Raw genomic sequence first — 21,922 nt, forward strand, 5'->3', positions numbered from 1 at the left:
TCTCCTTTTACATGTATTTAGATAGAAGCACCAGAGCTAAAGCTTCCTCTTAAGGTGTGCGAATACTCAGCCACCTATGCTGGCGAGGGGTTCATTGAAAAGTGGCCCATTCCACGTGCATTTGTGGTACAGCCTGCTAAAGCATCGGCTTGCTTTCTTTCCCTAAGGAACCCTTGTGACGTGGGCTGGATTCCGCTCAGCGTCGGATAAACTGATGTTATCTTTTTGCTCATTGTAGAGTGCCACATTCCCAATGGCAATACCATGCTGGTGTCAAAGACGTTCATTTAAGAGTGGCACACAACTACTCGAACACACCCGGCGACCCAAGTTGGCATCACAGAGGTTCAGTGAAGACCAGCATGGACCGAATGGCACCTACCCAGCGATCTAAGTCGGCGTCGAAGAGTTTCTTCAAACAGCAATACCTACCCGGACCAGCAACTATAATGACCCATGTCAGCATGAAAGCGCTTCATTGAAGAGAGACATGTATGTACACATTGCCACATTTTCAGTGATGCAAGTTGGTCCGACGGTTCGTTTCGAACCCTGTTATCTCAGCACAGCATCCTGAAGCGCGAACCCTTCGAGCACGGACTAGCCAGTGACCCAAGTATTCGGGAATGTGGTTAGATACTGAAGGCCCTTTGCCTTTGCTAAGGGGGTCCGCGAGCCATGACCAGCACGACAAAGGACCAGTGGCGCAAAGAACAGAAACCGCTTTAATTTACGATGTAACGAAGCACTCAAAGAATTACTGCAGTCTCGCGGCCGATAGTGGAAAAGAACAAGATGAAGAAGCAAGCAGCAGAACAGCGAGGCAACCAAATGTACAAGCAAAAGGGAACGACGAAAGAACGGCAGTTACAGACCATCAACCACCACAATCTCACAGTCGATAACAGAATGTGTAAAGCTTTGAAAAAGCAAGCAAGTACCAAACCAGGCGCAAAGACACAGTTGCAACAGCGAACAAGAAAACACTCTTTCACGCATACATAATGCCGAAGCGCTTTTCCCTCACTCCACCAGCACGCTCTGGAAAAAACCTAGGCGGGCCATGCCCCACCAGCGCCTCACCAGGCCCGCGCCCCAAAGAAGCGCCGAGTGCCGTCTCCACTGCCTTCTCATTGGGCAGCCGCCATCCCGGCAGCCCCCGCGCGAGTTCTTACGCTAACGCGATCGATGCGCATATTCTATGCGACGAGTGCTGTTGTGGCGCGCATTTCAAAGGCTTCCCCAGTGCACGCTGCAGAGGAGGGCCCAAGGGCCCGACAATACAAACATACATAAATGTATAGATAGTTGGCTCCAGAAAGTGCCTGAAGTATCCAAAGAATGTGAACACATTAAAAGCTTACTGAACATACCTGCTTGTTTGCTCGCCTTTGTTCGATGATCGAAACTAGGTTGTTCTTAATGTAGTCTGTCGGTGTCTTCACAGTGTGTTTGCCACGGGAAAGAAGAAATCTCCACAGGTAGTCAAATTCTGGAAAACAGTCTGCAAGAACGAAGACCACAATTAGCCAAGTCAGCGATGATAGGCGAGTGCACTGACATAGGCTTCCGCATAGATGTTCGTAGTGCTCCATTTACACACACGACATCAAAACGAGAGAAAGGGTTCACCGGAATTCAAAGCGCTGAAGTAATCAACAGTGCTTGAAAAAAATTGGTTGATCCTTCTTTCAGAGAAATTGGTCCTCACAAGACAGTGAAACACGTATTCTAAGAAGCAGAGCCAGGCTCATTGGACATTCACAAATACAAGTTCATGAATGTGCACAGACTTTAAATTAATTACAATTTTGCCCAAAGGACCAAGCAATCAACTTAATAGCAAGAACGCTAAGTCTGTGCTGCTGTGCGGCATAAACAGCACATTAGAGCACTCTGAAGGCTACACAGGGTCGTAGGTATATCCAACACAATGGCGAGCGAGCGCAGTGTTACCGTACCAACTCGCCCAACTTTCTATCCTTTTGCAGTACAACCTCAGTCGTACACTTTGGAAAAAAGCACAAGAAAAAGACACACTGACCGAGAAAACTGACAATCCAAATTCACTAAAGAATTCGTCAAAGTGAGCTGCAGTTGACATGTATGCAATTAAAAGCACAACGCGAATTGTTGCATAATGATTCGCCGAAGCATGCTGGGGCCCGAGGGACCCAAGATGCGCATTGTTTATGTGGCTTCGGCAGGCTTACGTGCACACCTCAAATTCGGCCTGGGTCAGCAGCTGCGTCAGGGAGAGTATTTTGGCAGCACGTCTTGGCGTGCAGACTCGGCAAGAATCATTGCCGTGCAAGATACTGACACGCGTCAGACTCGTGGGTCCCAAGCGACCCGAGACGTGTGTTGTCATTTCAAGACATGAATGGGAAACCAAAACTAAATCGACCTGGTGGACAACGCTGGAATATGATGCCAGGATTCCACGAGAGCGAAACATGAAGCTCACTTCGTGCCGTCTGCAGCAGAGAATGGTGGTGTGTTTGGGTTATCGCCTATTAAAGGCGTGCAGTACGCTTCCTAAACCACAAGTGCGCTGAAACAGATGAGTGAAAATTTCATTGTGCTGGTGGCGACAGCTGTAAATGGCAACGTGCAACAACCTGCAAGAAGGTTTACTGGTACTGGAATAGGAAACCGAGTGTGTGGCGTCAATTATACGTGACATGGGCAAGCGAGTACTGTGGGAAAGGTGCCGTTGCGGGCGCCTACAGCTATCGACCTCACGTGTGCCTCACACCTTTTCTTGTTTAGACGTATCATAGGAATGCACTTTGGTCATATTCTGAACATTGGTGCCAAGAGATGGTGCTTTCCAGGAATGTATTAACCATTAAAAAAGGAAGCATAACTGTATTCAGTCATTTTATGTGTTTTCGATCGCAAACCTTGGCACCCAAGATATTGAACGAAACGGTATACTTTTGTACGAAACGGCATCTGGCGAGGATGACTTCTGTAGCAGTTCCGACGAGGATACAGCTTATGACATCCACTAGCGAGATTTGGTGGCCAAGCTTATTGGAAATAAAGGTGTATCTCAAGGTTTCCCGTTTTTCTATAAAGATGTGGCCTCACCTACATTCACATTATTATTTCTTGTTTCTTGGCAAGTTCAATATGTCGGGGTCGACCTATATCCACGCTCAACCTATATTCAAGTAAATACAGTAGCTCTAACGTCGTGGCTCTGTGGTTTTGAGTTCTGCTGCTGAACAGGAGGTTGTACACTGAATCCCCTATTGCAATGACCACATTCTAATGGGGGCAAATGTAAAGAAATGTGCACACTTACACTTACATATGTCCATATTAATGAATTAGAGGTCGTAAAATATGATTGCACACCCCCAACTGCAGGATTATTACTGGGCCTTGTGTTGCTTGGGGACATGTCCCATTGACCGAACAATTATTCATAAATAAAGAATCAACCAATCAATCAATTCTTAATAGACAAGGAGCAGCACAATACGACGGAGACAAAGAATAGGAAAGACAATATTATATCTATTATGAGTCCAAACCGACTAGCCTGGCTACGTGCCCTAGCAATCAATTCTTGTAAAACTGTGTATTCCAACTTGCACTGTACATGCTTTAACACGATGCAAACAAAATTAAGCCTTTACAGCATGAAAGGAGAGCAACTTTTGAACTTATTTTATTACCAATGCTGTCTAAGGTACACAGACCAGGAAAATTTGTAAAAATGGTTATGCTCTATGAAAGTTGGAACAATGCGTTGGAATTATAAGCTGAATTTCCCAGCTTGTCTCAGTTACATTTATTTTTATTTCTTTTTTATTTTTTGCTCATTGACTGCTCTTGTATTGTCTTTCACAGGTTTCTACAAAATGGTGCTGTGAAACCCAGGAGCTGTATTAATCAAGGACCGCACAGCCCCCAGGACTGACTGATGATGAGTCCACGAATAGATTCGCTGGGAAGAACGGAGTCAACGCTATCGGCGACCCTCATCCACGCACCGACAGTTCCCTGCTACAAGGAGGTCGAGCTGACATGAATAGGGCACTGACCAGAACTACAGTAAGCCTCATTTTCGATAATATTGACGTGGCTTTCAGTGAGGCCACAACGGCTCAACTTCACCTCATAAGCAGCCATCTTGAAATGCTTGAGGAAAGGCTTCATTTTCCAGACGAAAAGATTGACGTACTGATCTCTGACGATGACATATGAGAAGAATTTGATGTAATAGTTCTGCGGAAATGTGCAAGGTGGAGAGAAGCAATTAATAAGCAAAAATCAGACATCCACCCGTCCGTAGCAACTGCTATAAAGGAGCAGTCGTAGCAGTTGCAACGAACGAGTGGATGTCTGATTTTTCCTTGTTAATATATGAAGAATACACTATTCAGGTAGATTACAGAGATAAAATGGTTACACTAAAGTCTAAAACCAGACTTGCTGTTGAGATAAAACAGTGTAAAAAATGAAGATGTGTCACAGGTCAAAGGAAGCAGAATGACCATCCTATTACTCTTGTGCCTTGAAGCATTGCAAAATATACAACTGGTAAAAGATTGTAAGACCGAAGCTACAAGCCACGGTCGCATTGAGGAACATAGAAGAAAAAAACGGCATAAAGACAAGACATCTTCATTGACACGGAAGGACCTACTGAAGACAAACTGTTGCGAGTAAAACCGGTAGTAACATGGTTAGTGACGTGGATGATACACCGAAGAAAGCTATCAACTGATCACCTTAGGATTTCGAGACTCGTCAAAAGCACAAGGATGACCAAGAAGTAGTTCTTTTAGCCATAGGGATACTGAAAGAGCCTTCATGCAATGTGCAGAAGATGCAAATGGTTCAAATAGCAGCATGTAGTTCAACAGCGTCTCTGATAAGCAGTCGTCTTCTCAGCCATGGCTTCCGATGGAGCCACCCCGTCGCCACCTACACCTGCGGCGCCAACCACAAGGTACGTTATGGTTCCTAGTCTCCGTGATCCTGGGACATTCTCTACCCAAAATGACGTTGATGTCAACGACTGGCTCAGCATGTATGAGCATGTTAGCCCAAACCACCACTGGGACCCTACCATCATACTTGCCAATGTGATCTTTTATCTGGACGGGACACCACGTGTCTGGTTTCGCACCCATGAGATCGAGCTCTCCGGCTGGGACATTTTCAAAGAGCGGTTTCGCGACCTATTTGGCAACCTGTCAGGTCGCCAACAGGCTGCGCGAAAAGAGCTTGCCACCGGTGTCCAGTTGTCGACCGAATCGTATGTCTCCTACATAGAGGAAGTGCTCGCGCTTTGCCGGAAAGTTGACGAGCACGTGACCGAGGTTGACAAGGTGAGCCATATCCTAAAAGGCGTCGGCTTTTTAGCTTTTTTTTAAGTGTTGTGTGTGCCGTGCTTGAGAGACGCAAGATGTGAGACTTCCATGCGCGCTGTGCTCCGAGCAACCCCTAGGGAACCCAGTACAGGATCTCAAGAAATCTTTACTTTAAAAAGTAACAGCACAATGTGTAGCAAAATGCTACACAAAGCACCTCCAATAAGCAGCACTTTCTTATCTTTGAAAACATTCTAAAAGCCTCCTACTTACAAGAATTCACGTTAACTAAGTTTGTAGAAATTTTAGCCAATAAGCGAAGTGAGTACAGCTGAACAAGACATACCTAAAGCTAAACACACTTCAATACTAGCCTTTCATACTAGCTTAACAGAGGCATTTGCACACACAAACTTTCCAGAGAAGTAAATGTTAGTCGTTGTGAAAGGTAAGGTGACAAGTTTTACTTGCAAAGTACATCAGCCAGCCCTTCTTATATTCTCCCAGTCTGTCCTGGATCAAGGCCAGCAGTGTGTCAGCATCCGAGCCTCCTTGACTCTGCTGGATTCCAGTCTCAGTGCCAAATGCAGAGCGTGCGATGATGTCCATGGAAAGCTTCTGGAAGAGCTCCCGCATTTCCGTGGCAGCTGCTTCTTGCTGCTTAGTCGCAACAACCTTCATGAAGGTGTCCACGCAGTTTTCGACAAGTGACAGCATCTGTAACACATACAGAGCAGTGATTCTTGAGCTTTAAACATTTACTGTTCAACCCGCATTATAAAATTTTTTCAAGCGCAAAAGTGCACTAAATCAAAGATTACCATTTAACAAGGTTTCTGAGGTTTATTGGTAAACATAAATATCAAATACAGACTTCAATGATTCCTCAACCTCTGACCTCATTTGCTGTGACATCAGCGGGCTTTTACAGTGGACACTGTCATCTTCAAAAGCACAAACAGCTTGGCAAGTTTGCGTGGCTGCACTTTTGAAAGCTGCATAGTTAAAGACGAGACGTGCAAGCATGTGAGTCTTACGCTTGTCCCATCGCCGAGTTTTCAAGTATAACTGTCATCTTGCTTACTGTCTTTTAATAATAATAATAATGGAATTCTCTACTCAACAACAACTTCTTAGAGAGGCGTACAATGCCGTCTTCATCCACTAAAGCATTGCTCGTTACTCTCTCCTAAATAGGTGCCCTAATGTCACCACTTTCAGAGGCCGCATAGGGCACGAGACCCAACACAAATTCTTAAGCATGAGTATTGTGCAAGGGCTCATTGATATTAACATGTCCTGCTTTCTAAATGTACATCACGTGGCAGGGAGACAAGTTTGAACCCAAGTGGCAGTGGCAGGTGAGGTTTTGTTTTCCTCTGCCAAATGGCGAGAATCAAAATGGGGAGATGGCCTGACAATGTAGACAACATAATAACGACCACGCGACGTGGTGATGACGATGGCATGACAGCGTGATGAAAACAATTTCTACACAGCAAAGCCAGTTTTCAGTCAACTGTTGTGCCAGTAAAACTCCCACTGACCACTGACTGACCGTCAACCACTGACCACAGCGTAAGGTGTAAAAACACACAATGTGTGCAGGAAAGAGCAAGGCTGTGTACGCTGCATCTATTGCTTTTACTCACCAATGCATAGCACAACATGCAACACTCCTTTGCACTGAATCCTGGGTTTACACTTTCTGTTTATTCAGAGAACTAATAAATATGATGTGCCAAAGAAAACAAAAAACAAAGCAAGGATGAAAGGACAGGCACGGACAAGTACTACTCTAGCTCCATCTCAAGCGTTCCTTATTTACATTGCATCCCCAACTAAGGAAGCCACCCACCTGAGGGTGACATACACAATTCGTTGGCTCCATCATTTTAATAAAGTTTATTTCATTATCATCTCTTCACAGGGCCAGTGGCAATAATACAAGAAAGTAGATGCTCTTTCTTGGCAGCAAATAGCACAATATTAAAATAATAATAAATACAAAGGTTGTTTCTTGCGCTGTCTGTCGAAAGAAAAGCTTTTTAACAGCGGAGCTGTTTAGGGGCTCGCAATGTCTGTTGAGCGTGGTTGTCAGCGTGCGTCTGCCACGTCAGGCGAAGGTTTCCCACTGGGCCAACAGATTGCGCCACCACCACAGTGAGCGTCCGCGAGGGGGCGCGCTGCTGTAAGCGAGCTAGAGCGCACGCCAGGTGGTGGGAGAGGAGGAGGGGTACATAAGAGAGAGCGTACCCATTAGACAGCCTTTCAAGCCAACGGTTAGCCGGTAACAGTGTGCTCGCCATTTAACTCCAGCCTGTACTCGTTCCAGAAACAGCAGACACCAAATGGCTAGAACTTCAGAGCGCGCTCACCCGGGAACGCCAGCGCTGTCAAAGAGCGAATAATCTCTCGCTTCGCGCTAAGAGAACAGCAGCGAAACACTAGTGGAGAAAAGCAAACCCCGAAAATCAGAAGAAAGAAGTGGAGGCTCAGCGCAGAACTGTGGTTCTCCTGTGTATCCCTAAGAAACATGAACCACAGATCCTAGCTCAACGCCACGATAGAGATGATAAATGACAAGATCGGAGTAATAAACATTAGCAACAAATTAAGAGGGCAATCACACAAAACCAATAATTACTCAATAAAAAAATAGATAATCATAACAAAAGATCACATGCAAATAACAGAACAGATAATCGCAAGAAAAGAACACACACGAACAGATAATCAGAAAGAAAGAACAGATACACAAAAGAAAATCACAAGGGAAACACACGAGAACCACAGCTCCGCTGTTTCTTCAGATGTCCCAAGCGTCCACTGTCTTTAATTTTTTTGTTGTTTTGCAAGTGATGTTTTACCACATTGACTCACAATCGCTATTTATACTAGGCTTCAATTTTGATTCATGACACTCCTGCATTTTTTTTTCCATCCTCTATGTCACCAAGACCTTTGAGCTAAGACTGCTTAACGAATGCACCCACATGATTAGCGTACAAGGACAACAAGTGGTACAGCAGTGCATCTCACTCTATAGCTACTTGCCTTTGTTTACTGAAAACGTCTATACGTTAAATTTGTTTTGGCGCTTTGATTCAAAGTTAGGGAGTAAACACTAAAGGGATAAATTGTCAATGGTCTCTAACAAGTTGGTTTAATTATATATTTAGCCATTCATTAAATGCGGGTCCATGACCAAATACTTTTCACTGCTAAGTAATCCTACAAGTGCCAAGTTGTAATGAAGCTTTAGAGCACTATGTTTTGACAATTCCCTCAGCACACTATTAAGCACACGTTTTGTGCATTTGCAGTACTTGTCCTAGAAAAAAATTTTCATTCCTTTAAGTTAATTCAACATGATAAAAGTTGCATTTGCATTAGATATCTGCATTTAAGGTTCAGCACTTCTGCTTGTCATGTTTCATACTCTGCACCATTATCTGTAAGCAATTTCCACTTTTTTTTCTATGACTAGTATTTTACCTATAGTATAAGTGGTGTTGTTCTTCAATGACTATAAAAAAACATTTCTTTATTATTTTATTATTATTATACCAGGTGATATTTCTACATTTTAGACTTCTATGTTGCCACACATGCACTTTCTTACTTCTTACTTGCGACCGCTTTCACGAAATTGTCAAATTAATTATGGGGTTTTAGGTGCCAAAACCGTGATCTGATTTTGAACTCCGGAAACTTGGACCACCTGGGGTTCTTTAATGTGCACCTAAATCTAAGTACACGGGTGTTTTTGCATTTCGGCCCATCGAGATGCGGCCGCTGTGGCCGGGATTTGATCCCGTGACCTCGTGCTTAGCAGCCCAACACCATAGCCACTAAGCAACCATGGTGGGTTTGAAATTGTCTTCGTTATCAGGTTACTGTAGTTTCACAGGATGCCCTAGTACTGCATCTGAAACTGTGAATGTTGTCATCAACTTTACATTAAGAAAGCCATGTGTAACCAGATTGTATGTATGAAGCAAACAGCATCGCATAATCTGAAATATACACACACACTAATGACTGCCTTGGAGTGTGCTGTGATGCACATATGAACACTGGAAAGGCTTGAGCCATGGAATTCCTTATTCAACGATTGCAGGACTGTGCTCACCACTATCACTCTCGCTTAAGTGCTGCTTTGGAGAGCTCGATTCTTCACTTTTCTTTCTTTGTAGTTCCTCCTTTTTCATTATCACATCCTACACAGTGACAATATTGCTGCCCTGTGTAAGTGAAAGGTGCAACCATGAAGGCAATTTTCACACAACTTCAAACGCCGTAATTGTCTCTTGGGCGAACTCACATCCCCAAAAGAAGTACACAGGGTGTCTACCAAGTTTACATTTCCGAATTCCCTGAGTTTTCCAGGTCTTCCCTGAGAGGCTTTGCAAAATTACCTGACTTACACAGAACCTTGTTTTATGTCAAGACAGGCTGACACCTTGTTGCCTGATGCTGTCACTCTCTAGTAATTATACTAAAAGATAAACAAAATAACTTAATCCAGTTTGAATAGTAATGACATGTGTAGTTCTTTATCTTTATCGGGCGACCCCTTCTCGCCACCTAACAAATGTTACCGCACAGCGCAGAATGCGCCTGCATGTAAAAGAAGTTTCTGGAATGTTATCGATGGTTCCATCTGCTGTGTTTCCCTGCAACTTGTGTAATCTGATTGCATGTATGCGCGACGCGAATAGTGTAGAAATTTGTGGAAGACACGCGGGTCCCAGCGGTTACTCTGGAACATCCTACGACTGATCTATAGAAGCTGACGCGCTTGACCCACTGATCATATTTTCAATGATCGCCGACCGTGTTCGCCGCTATCGTTGTGCTATAAGTGTAGCCTGTTTTGTGGGCACAGGTTCGCCCAATAACTGTTAGTTTTGTCGTTCACAGTCTTGCTACTGTGTTCTTCAACGTCACCACCACGTGAGAGTAAGGAGCAGCACTTATTTTATTCAAAAAGGAATGCGAAGGGAGGGCTTAGTAAAGTGCACACCGAAAGAAATACCTTTAAAAAAAGTTAGTAAGACTCATTGCTAATCGAATTGAACATTATCAAATACAGATAAAAAGGAGATCCGTGTGGAAATAAATATTTTCGAATACCCCTTTCAGTAACGAATTATGAATGACTGTTGATACATGCATGAAACAGATGTTGCTTGAGACTCTACTGAAAGGAACAAAATGACTCTAATAGCATTTTATTATGAGTCATTGTAATCACAGAGTAACTAAATATTTGAATAGTTTAAAGTCAGTCATGCTACGTTTCTTCATAAATATGATTAAATCCCCTGCTCGAATTACATGCACAAGTTATTCATTGGCTTCAAGCACAAGAAAGAAAAAATATATATATTTCGAGGTTGATACCGACGCACTCCACATCAAACGTCACGTAAAACATGGTAGTGCCTTCACAAAAGCAGTACTCTGAAATGATACATATCGCTTCGTAGTAAAATGGAAGTAATTTAGGTTATCAGAATGTTCAATAAGTTTAATGTTTGTGCTCTATTCCTTGCTACCACTGCACAGAAATGGCAAAAATAAGCTGCGTCCACAAATGTGGACAGCGTGACCTAAGGGGATGTGAGCTATTTCTATCAACTGATAGCAAGCTCACTGGTATGAGGCCCGAACTTTATCACAAGTGAGATTCTCTCTCAACAGCTGGTCGGTCAACCTCAACTGTCCTTACATACTCTCATCCTGTGCACAACGCCTCAGTGTTGCATTTCACAGCTTTAAAGAGTTTATTTTGTGTTGGATGAGGGACACCTGCATCTCGGCGTTAGTCAACACTCAAGCTCCTTAAAAGAAGCAGCAGCACACTTCCTTTTTTGTTCATTCCTCAATGCATAAGTCCTTTCTGTTCATGTCCTCCTTCCACCGTGCGTTCGTCCCACGGACCATTTGAGGAATCCTCTTGGTCAGTTTTACAGTCAAATTCCGAGTCGTCGGACTCCCTAGGGGCCACAAAAACATCCGAAAAATCAGGCAGTCCGAAAAAATGAATGCGTGACTTTTACTGCCCTCAAGGGCTCAAAGCGCCACCGGCACATCCGAAAAGGCCTCCCAGTACACTTATTAGGCATGTAGGTGGTTGTATTGTGAAGGAGATGGCGGTTAGACGGGTGTACAATTAAGAAATACATACTGTGTCCCATGACAATTGCCCCTTCCCAAGCTTCACTGCAATACTTTTGCATATGCTCCAGCGCGTGACATTTCTGCATTGAGGCGAAGCTGACTTTGGGAATGTTGCATTCTGCAACGCGTTGTGCTTTCCGAACTTTGAAGCCAATCGCGAGGACCACAAAGGCGGAGTCGGTGCCGTTGCTGAAAGCGGTGAATTCTTTCAATGAAAAACATGGTGCTGAATGGCAAGAAGCTTAATAGTGAATGTCGAAGCGCAGGCCTAGCATTTGCCGCGGTAGTGGCTACAGCTGCCACTGGATCAACGTCTGAGAGCGCTGGTTCAAGGCGGTGAGGTAATCAAAACGGTGGCAATAGTGGCTTTGATTAATACCATTTCGGACCTGCGGTCACGGCAAAATGTCCGCAAAGTCAGACGGCGAAGCATTCTTGCGTCCGAAATTTCAGACGTTCTTATACATTCACTCTATGGGGTACGTGGTGGCACCGCAAAGCTATCAGAATTATCGGGCGTCCGGAAAGTCAGTCGTTGATTGCCCACTGGAAACTCCTCCAGTAGACGACACGGCATCAAAATACGGTTCGTTACGATCCCTCTGTTACTCGAGCCTGCCGGAGCACCTTTCTTTTATATTTCTCTTTTTTGCTCCCAAATAATATATGTTACTCAAGCCTGCACTACTGTGACTTTCGTTCGCTTTCAATAAGATTACAGCTAGTTTTCCCTTGATAGAAGCACAAGTTCCCCGAGTTTTCCCTGAGTATTTCCAGACTATTCGAAATCCCTGAGAATTCCCGGTTTTCCCAGTTTTCCTGGTTGGTAGACACCTTGAATACAGCTAGGTGTTGATAACAGTCACACCGACAGCACGTCAACAGACAAATGTCCGCTGCCGGAGTCCACCTGCTATTACATGCATTGTCATAACTTCCAGTGCAGTCCATAGTGCTCATCTCAATTCGAGAATGCACTAAAGTATTTGCATACAATTTCATTATAGAGGCCTGCCTCACTATTAGAGGGGCAATGACACCACAGCTTCTGAAACAGCCTGAATGTGTTGCACGATAGCGATACCATAACAAAAGTGATTAGTATTTGGTGAAAGCAGTCACCAGCAAAAAGTAAAACAGTGATAGTAATTTGCTGTAGTCCCTATTTGGTTCATTAGACACTGTCATACTGCTGGGGTTGTTGTATCCAATGCACAGTTTAGAGAGTGGCATCATGAGACGTGCAAAAGTGTCATACTGCTCATCATGAAATGTTTCCAAAAGTACAATGATGGCGAGAGGAGCGCGACTGCAATCTAACTTTAATATTGAAGATTAAGCACTGCCCTCACAGCTGCAAACACACATTTTAGGACCTTCAAAACACTATTGTAATATACTTCAGGCAGGTCACACTTAGCAGTAACAAAAATCGGCCCATTTTACACACTCTCAGGCACATGGTTACCAAAATTTCTTCAGCTCTCACCAAAAGCAATGGCTGTCACTTAAATTCTTGCTTGTTTGAACACAGGTGATGTCAAAGGTGCCATAGTGGTGCAGTGGACTAAACATTAAGTCTGACCATTTGGGGTTTTGTAATCATACAACCAAAGCTCAGTACAGAAGCGTTATTGTGTTGTGCCTCCGTTGGAGTACTTACTGCACTGACACTGAAAATCAAACCTACAAAATCGTCCTCAGCAGCAATGTGCCATAGCCACTGAGCCACCATGGCTAGTAAAAAATTACTGTACAGACGCAAGAGAATTTGAAACAACAAAGCAGATGGCACATAACTTGTAGAGCTCTACTAAAAAAACACCACATTTGTGTCATGCTACTACATCCCATTCCTTACACTTTTTCAAGTCCCTCTTTCCTTCATTAGTATGTTTCATTTTAGTGCTGTCATTAGCAGGCAAACAATGTGCGGCACTGCAGAACAGTTCTCACCGATTTCATGGAGCTCGATTTGAATGCAGGCGTCATGAGGCTGCGCATTTCCTTCCATCGCTCGCTCGGTGCATTGGTGAGGCTTGTCCTAGCGATGCGGTGGTGACGCGATGCCACGGACACCACCTGCACTGGCCCGCATGCAAGAGAAATGCATAAGGAATGACGACATGAAAATTTTTTCACCTGCTATGACTCGTCAAGATGGCCATGTAAAAGCACCACAAGCCACATTTAAACAGGTTTTGAACCACCCCTAAAGAGCAATGAACAAACACATTCTACAGGTAGGGTAAATATTTATGAACACCTGGGACAGGTTATGATGATCGGTGGCAGACACACACAGGGCACTGTTAGAGCGTAACGCTGTTGCTCCCTGGTGGGAATTCGACCAGCTAGTGACACAAGGTGACAGGTGCCTATCCCACTGGCCTATCAAAAGAAGGGAGCACGAGCAATACAAGATGTCAGCATGCAAACCTAAGCTGCAGCAGACAGTATAGAGCATGATCAGCATTTGAATTGATGGAAGACAGCTGAGATACCAACAGCTTCCCGGTGAAAGTGAGAATGTGAGAAATAAGATTTCTCACTTTCACGAGGCAATGTACGCAGAACAGTTGTTTCACTGCTCCCTAGTACTGCTATAATCAACGCAAGAGGAGCATCAAAGGGGTTTCAATTGACATAAACATCATATACTCCCTATAGCTCCACTGGTAATTAGTCTTTCTGAAGAATTTTATCTGGAGGACTATTTTTTGGAGGCAATGTTTTGCAAACACTTGACAGGCAAAAGTGACTGGGTCCCATTCAAAAATGTTGTTTCCCACCAGCTTCTGCAACTCAAAGCATCAGTACACTTCAACGGGGTGTTCAAACGCTCTGGCTTTTCGCACTTGCTCTAAACTGTTGAATTTCTTGAGCTTTTTCAGACAGCAATAGTGACAATAAATTGATAATTATCATAGTTATGGTATGCACTTCGATATATATATATTTTTTTTTTTTCATTTGTCCAACATGTGCTTTGCTGTCAGTGCTGCTATTAATGCAAGCTAATGGATTTGCATCAGAAGTCTGCAAGAAACTTTTTCCCCTTTGAAAACACAATGTACAATTGACGCTAGGCGCTATAAAGAGTTGTGTGCTTTGTACTGAGATATGCACAATGGGAAATGAAATGCTGAGTGGTATCTCAGGTAAATGTGAGATCATGAGAGATGATCCCTTATAGCTTACTGCACTCAGAAAATTTTTGCGTCTTTCGAAGGACTTAACTTCAGTCTAACGCAAGACGAGCCAATTTTGTGCTCAAAAGCACTGCTGAGCACTTCGCTCACTAACTTCCTTGCAAACTAACAATTCAGCTGCTGTTTTGGCATTCCACTGGTACTTTGGGTACACAGACACAGAGGCACACATTTAGGAATGTTGCTCAGTCGATTTGTACAATGTACACGCACTTGCTGTTTAGCACAAAGCAAAGAAGAGATTGCCCTTCTGTTTTTTTTCACAAACAGACATCGACTAAAAATAAAGTGTGCATAAATTTCGCTCTGAGATTGTAGGATGTCACTTTCAATGCAAGCTTTCTTCAATTTTCCAAAACAACGCATGCATGAAGCCTGCAATATTTCAGGAGGGACCTTACCAGACAACCACTCTATCCTTAACAGCCTATCCAGAAGGCTATATTGCACATTCATAGTGCACTTTATTAAACCACACTCCAGCCGATTTCCCAAAATGATGGTTCACCGAAACCTCACAGATACTCACACCTCGGCCAGCAAAGTTTCCAAAATCTTTAACTTGAATCTTTCGAAGCAATTCTGTGTTCTTCACAATTAGAACTGGTGTTCCACCATTATAAAATCTGCAACAAAATTTATGCACATATTCATACAAGCTGGGCTTCTCATTAATGGAGAGTTTAGTAGAATGCAAGAAGCTTGTTAGCATTAATGTGCAAACAACGTTAGCACTATTGGTACGCTATAGAGCGCAGTACAATCTAGTTATTTAGAATAGTGGAACCAAGGAGAACATGAATACAAACAATTGTAGTGCAACCTACAGTAAGTGTTTACAAAGTATAAGTAAACTAAATGCCCATTAAATGTCAGCTTTAGTAAATGCTGTATCCCACATTATCTGTACAGCGCCAGCCATAATTTGCTTTCCCACAAATGATAATCGTCAAATGCAGGCTGTGGTGCCATCTATACAAAAACGAAGTACACAGTAATACATTTAGAGATCAAGCAGCATGTGCTGCCAAATCTTGGAGGTTATATACAGCTAGCACAGCCTGTCTTGTTAAGCCTACAGTGCTGAAAAATTGGGAACAGGTACCAGAAACAGCACCCAAAAACAAACAAATGTGACCCTCAGTTGGAAAGGAATGGGTCCTACAGTGTAGAACAATGACTCGACAGATCCGAAGTCGAAAGCACCCACTTTGACAAGCTCCCCCATGTTCGCAAGTGCAAGGCTTATCTTACAGGCATTAGCATTGAATGCTATATCCCTAAAATAACACACATAAGCAAGGGCCACCTATGTACTGGGAATGCACAGTGTAGATCATGCAATGCTAATGCTAAGTCCTTGCATTTGCTGCTTTACTAATCTCCCTCTATTAACTGCATTTATATCCAACATAAGCAATGCACCAAGGCTTACCAGTCTCATCAGACCATACAAAAAAAAACTTTTATGCACTGACCACTGCTACATTCAAAGGGAAGGAATATTCACCCCACAATATCACCGAACTTCTTGGTCCATTCATCAAATGCCTTCACAGATCCCTGCAATGACAAGCAGATCATGTGAACAAATCTTCCTGTCAAGGTGTAAACATAATTTTAATTCACTCTGAGAAGTAGTGTCATTAGGAATGTACAGTTAATCAAAACAAAACCTAATGCCACATGCTGCACAGCTCCAGTAAAACAGTCTGTTCACAGATATCAATAACCATTAGAGACACTGACATGATGCCATTTTTTCTATATCACTCTCAACATGAAACTGTAAGAGCTACTGAACATACGAGAAAATTAACCCACAATGCTATCATTTATTTTTTTACGCTATAATTTCTTGCATCCAGCTGTGAATTTTTTGGCCGCTAATGTCACAAACAGACTAGGTACCAGTTTAGACCAGTCACTGACCGTGGCAGTGTTGTACAGTTCCATGAACATACACAACATTGCCTTGCGCAAATGCATCATATTTTAGCTACTAAAATACAAACACAAAAGAAGATATGTAACAAGTCTGCACTAAGCAAAGTAAAATGTTCCCCTCAGAGCATCAACACAAACAAATAGTTCATGTTCTTGCCGGAATGCTGTCTCCGATTCATATCGATAATTAGTCATTATTAAAGAGGCCCTGAAACACTTCTTGAGCATCGTAAGAAAATGTTCCCAACCTGTACAAGAGATTCCTGTGAACATGTGAGCGAGAATTTATTGCACTGCATTCAGCATGCAAGTTACAACCTTGTGTCAAGGACAGCGAAAAAATCACTTGCTCTCGCTTCCGCAATGTCACCGTGCAGCATCATCGAAAGCAGCTGGACTCACCAAGAGCTGTTGGCTGATTTCGTGATCAAGGGGACATTATCAGTAATACCTACTAATTGCTAATATTTAGTTAAATAAGTGAAACATATATATGTCTACGATCCCAAAAAGAAAAAAATAATTTCATCTTTGCACTGCCGATCTACGCACAGCAACTGTGTGTAGCTGCATCTGCTGTGCATAGCCTCTGAGACAGCAGCAATGTGCTGTACAGCATAATCTGCCGCTGCCGACATGGGGTGCCACAACAAGCCTTTTCGCCACAGAGGCATTCAACTTTTGAACGGGGCTTAGCCCCCTTGCTTCCTCCCCTGCGTAGCTGCCAGCACACTACCAGTAACGAAAAGACAGAAAGCCGTGTATTAGTGCAATAACTCTACTTGTACTTCCAGGATTCGAAAAATTTTTGTGACATGACATTTGTGCGACATCCTTCGATAGTGAGGTCATTATATGATCAGTGAGAAAAGTATTTCAGGGCCCCTTCAATGAGCCTAAGGTGAGGCTACGATTGCCTTGGACATGTTGTAGCCAAAGCTGTCCTGTTCCACCCACCTTACTTTATTTATCGACAAGCTGTAGCCACATGAGCCTCTGGTAACAAACCTCAAAGGAAAGCACGCAAACAGAGCCAACTTCCCCTAACACTAAATCTTTAGAAAACGTAATGGACATGGCAGCATTCCATTCAAGGAGAAATTATTTACATATGTAGCTAATGTTATCAACCGTCACAAATTTAACGAGTCCCGACTTTTGAGTAAATGTCCTAAGTCCTAACTTGACTAATTCAGGATGGCCTAATGTCCCTACTTTTTCTTTTTTTTTTCTTCTTTCTGCTGAATGACAAAGAATGAACTTCCCTTTTATAATGCCTGACAGCTCAGTTGTACATTCTCTTTTGTCTTCTGTCACGCTGTCATAAACATAAAGGCAGTTCCATTTCTGCCTTCGTCCCTAGCATCACCGATAAGTTCTGTTTTGGACCCTGGCCATTTGGTCCACTTGAAAGTTGGAAATCCTATACTAAGCATCCTATCAGTGAAGGCTTTCTCTCTGCCTGCTCTGGTACTGCATTCAGGAAAGACAGGAACAGGAAGTGTGCCTTAGGGACTGATTGATAAGGCTTAATGTCCCAAGAAACCTGGGCTATGAGGGAGGTCGTAGGGGTGGGCTCCCAATTAATTTTAACCACCTGTAGTGTTAATGCAATTAGCATTCATCGCTTACTTCAAACATTTCGAGCCCGCCCACCCATGTCATCATCTCATCGTCCTCATGCCATCATCGTCATACAGAATTTGCATTTCATCATTGTCACTGCATCCACATCATACAATCGTCGTCATACCACCATGCTCATGGGCAATCTTGTCAAGCGAGTGCCACGGCAAAGTGGGAGAAAACCAAAGTATGCCACACATAGCTGAAGTAATGGAAGTCTCAGACTGACCATGACAGATGTTCAATAAACGTGACTTCAGAAATACACATCACTACACTGCTCCAATGCTAATCGCATTACAATCGACAGTTATCGTATGATGGGTTCTGCTGTAATGTTTTAAAAAGGCATTAAAGAAAACTGGACTCTAAAGTCATGCATTTTCAAGTGTGCTCAGGCATAGTAAATTTTTTCTTATCAAACAGTCTATATTGCATTTTAGACAAGCCAACGACTGAGTGTGGCAAGTTCCAAAAACATCTGCTGCAGCACAACTGACAAAAATATAAGAAAAATGCTTTAACATCTATGACATCATACCGATATACCAGCACAGACATTTCGGTGTAAAATTTTAAACATTGAAGTTTTGGCTTCATTTTCTTCTGTAATCAACCTTTTAAGGTGATAGTAACGAAATTAGAGTCTTTAAAGGCCACTCTTTCTGTCTAAACCAATTCAGCATTTCTCTATAGTGTCCCTGTGACATGCAACCAAATTGCAGTAGACAACACCATTTCACTTGGTGCGGGCTCCTTTCGCAGGCTGTTCACACTTGACAAAAGCTGCGCATCCAAAAGAGGGGACAGCATTACCCAGTTTTTACTACAGGGTTACCGGCGGCAGCCAGCTTTGAATCCACGACCCCCCACAGCAAATGTTAAAACTCAACTGCAAGTTCAGTACTATCAGAATTCTGCCACTGCAGTGGAGACGCAAACCCTCAACACATCATGCTCTGCAGAACGCCACATCAATTGACCAACAACAGTGGATCCTCAAGGTCGCCTGCATCTTGGGCGCAGAAGGAGGTCAAGTCTCCTGTACCTTTGATAGACGTACTGAATGTAACATTTCTTCCAACTATTACTTGCAGAAGAAAACGTAGTGATGACTTGAGAGCACAACCACCAAGAACTTGCGTTAGGCTTCAGTGAACTTTTTTAGCCAAGCTCACCTTTGGTATATTTTGACATTGTATTGCTTTATTCTCTGAGATTTACCATCTTGCCCTTCCTTTCTTCTTTCCTTCCTATCTTCAATTTATATGTCTCTGTCTCCTTCCATTCTGAAGAGTAAGCAAGCATTGTGCCCCTTCCGGTGATAGGTGCCAGCTCGCTCCCTGCTTTCCCTTTCCTGTCTTTCAAGCATATAAGTTTTCAAACCAAGCAATAACAACAATTTGGTATTCTCACACAATGATGCTATCCAGCCAGTGTTAAATAACATAACTGTACTCCAGCTCAACATATCACAGGTAGTGTGGTCAAACAAGCACTCTGTGCATTAGCATCACATTTATTTAGCCTTTTCTTTTAAATTTAAGCTTTACATACACACACACTGCTGCAAGGTGCAAAGTAGCCCAATTCTTTTTAAACACTTAGAGAAGAATACCCCACCTTCCCATTCATCCAGTAACAACTACTGAAGAGATCTCAATTTCAGACACTTCATTGGCTGTTATTCCTATCCAAGACACTTACTGAAAATAGTGCCTACTAATTTCTGGCTATTCCATATTTCCCTCCCTGCTGTCAAGGCCGAACTTATCAAATGTGATGGACAAAATGAAGTAAGCAAGTACTGTAGTTTCTGCAAACCTGAGAAAAAGCTACACTCTTTGTGCATTTTGTGTAGCACAACATAAAAGCCCACTGTCTTCCTTTGAAACTATACAATGTAGAGCTAATATTTTATGCTTATGACTTGCCTTATTGAGAATTTCTGCAGTGTTTCCAGAAAAAAAGCTTGGTTCAGGTCCTGGAATTCCTAATTCCTTGAACAAGAGGAACCGCTTTCGCCGTTGCCTGAAAGGAGAATGTGCCAAAACACTTCTTTTCAACAGACTTCGCTTACAATGAACTCCAATGCCAATAAAGGCTAGCTTTTAAAGGCCACACTGAGGGGAAACATTTTTAACGCAGATTAAGATGCTACAGCTTTTATATGGCTGGCTTAGGCTGCAAATGTCGCTTCTCCGCAAGCGGAGAGAGTGCTGATTACGAACAGATTAACTGTTGAGAATCGGAGACTGCCATCCAACCCTAAAAGCATCCAAAATATGATGAGAAGGCAAGATGAGTGTACACTCGTCACAAGAAAGGAACTTTCATGCTAGAAATCACACGACTGCTGCTCAGGATCACTGATCATGTCAGGCATCACAGGACACTGAACCAGAGAGCCTTATCCTCGTAGAGAAAGGACTGGAATGGTCATACCCATTCATTGACCACTACAAGATTACTAAAGATGTGAAGCAGGTGAGTGTTCTAAAGTAAGTAAGGCAGAGTGTGAAGGCCAGTGGTGTGAGTAATGTATTGCCATAATACAGCAGGAGCGACGAAAGACAAAAACCACAGAGGATGTGTTGATGGGCTGGAAATAAAATGGCAGCATGTTTCCGGGGCTTATATCTTCAGCATTACAATATACAATGCCAATTAAATGCTAATAGAAAGCTAGCTTTTAAACATCATTGAAAGAACAAATTTAGAATGCAGAATTAACCCGCCGTGGTTGCTCAGTGGCTATGGTGTTGGGCTGCTGAGCACGAGGTCGCGGGATCGAATCCCGGCCACGGCGGCCGCATTTCGATGGGGGCGAAATGCGAAAACACCCGTGTGCTTAGATTTAGGTGCACGTTAAAGAACCCCAGGTGGTCAAAATTTCCGGAGTCCTCCACTACGGCGTACCTCATAATCAGAAAGTGGTTTTGGCACGTAAAACCCCAAATATTATTAATGCAGAATTAGGTGGCCAATTATATGAAAATCATTTATCTACTCATTTATCATTTAGCTTTGTAATCAAAAGACTAGTAATAATCATTAGAGCTACAAAGGGCAACTCTGTAGATCTTATTTATTCATTTCATGTGGTTGCGTTTCATTTCTCTGCACCTTCGGTAATGTGCGAGATAGTTCAGCTTCTGTGAGAACAGAAGAATTATTATAAATATGCAAGAAACAAAATCCAAAACACAATCAAGACTAAATAACTAAGAAAGCTGCTACTTATGAGATCAGTAGCAGCATAAGAGCCGTGAATGGTAGCACTCGATGTAACATCTCGACACACTATGTGTAGATATAGGCAAAATTAAATGTTATCGTGCCACAGTGTTCACCTTGGCAAAAAGTAAATTAAGAAATATTTGTCTGTGAATACCTCATTTCTGTTGAAATCTTTGCGCTAGGAGACAAGTTGATCACAATCTCTCATGGCAGCAAAAGTCCTGGGCATTTCGTAACGATGCCTTTTTCAATGCTAATGCCTTTTCTTTTTGAATTCGTGAGCTGTCAGAGCAACACTCCGGCGTGGGCAAAGCGTTGCTCCTGCAAAGATTGTTTAAAGACCTCTGCGCCTTGGACAAGCTGGGTTCATCCACG

At 43.0% G+C, this 21,922-nt stretch overlaps 1 protein-coding gene across 2 annotated transcripts in view; it reads right to left on the bottom strand.

Moving 5' to 3' along the window:
* The window catches only part of LOC142590341 (cytochrome P450 3A11-like), a 42,850-nt gene that overhangs the window by 19,029 nt on the left and 1,899 nt on the right, over positions 1–21,922 (bottom strand). For both annotated transcript variants that reach the window (XM_075702398.1, XM_075702397.1), the window contains exons 2-7: positions 20,242–20,338; positions 16,245–16,297; positions 15,264–15,360; positions 13,479–13,604; positions 5,801–6,050; positions 1,374–1,504 (exon numbers count right to left, since the gene is read on the bottom strand). In XM_075702398.1, coding sequence (XP_075558513.1) covers positions 1,374–1,504; positions 5,801–6,050; positions 13,479–13,604; positions 15,264–15,360; positions 16,245–16,297; positions 20,242–20,338 — 754 coding nt within the window. The remainder of the gene's footprint in view (positions 1–1,373; positions 1,505–5,800; positions 6,051–13,478; positions 13,605–15,263; positions 15,361–16,244; positions 16,298–20,241; positions 20,339–21,922) is intronic.

The sequence above is a fragment of the Dermacentor variabilis genome, chromosome 8 (genome assembly GCF_050947875.1).
Source record: "Dermacentor variabilis isolate Ectoservices chromosome 8, ASM5094787v1, whole genome shotgun sequence".
In the NCBI taxonomy this organism is placed as follows: Eukaryota; Metazoa; Arthropoda; class Arachnida; order Ixodida; family Ixodidae; genus Dermacentor; species Dermacentor variabilis.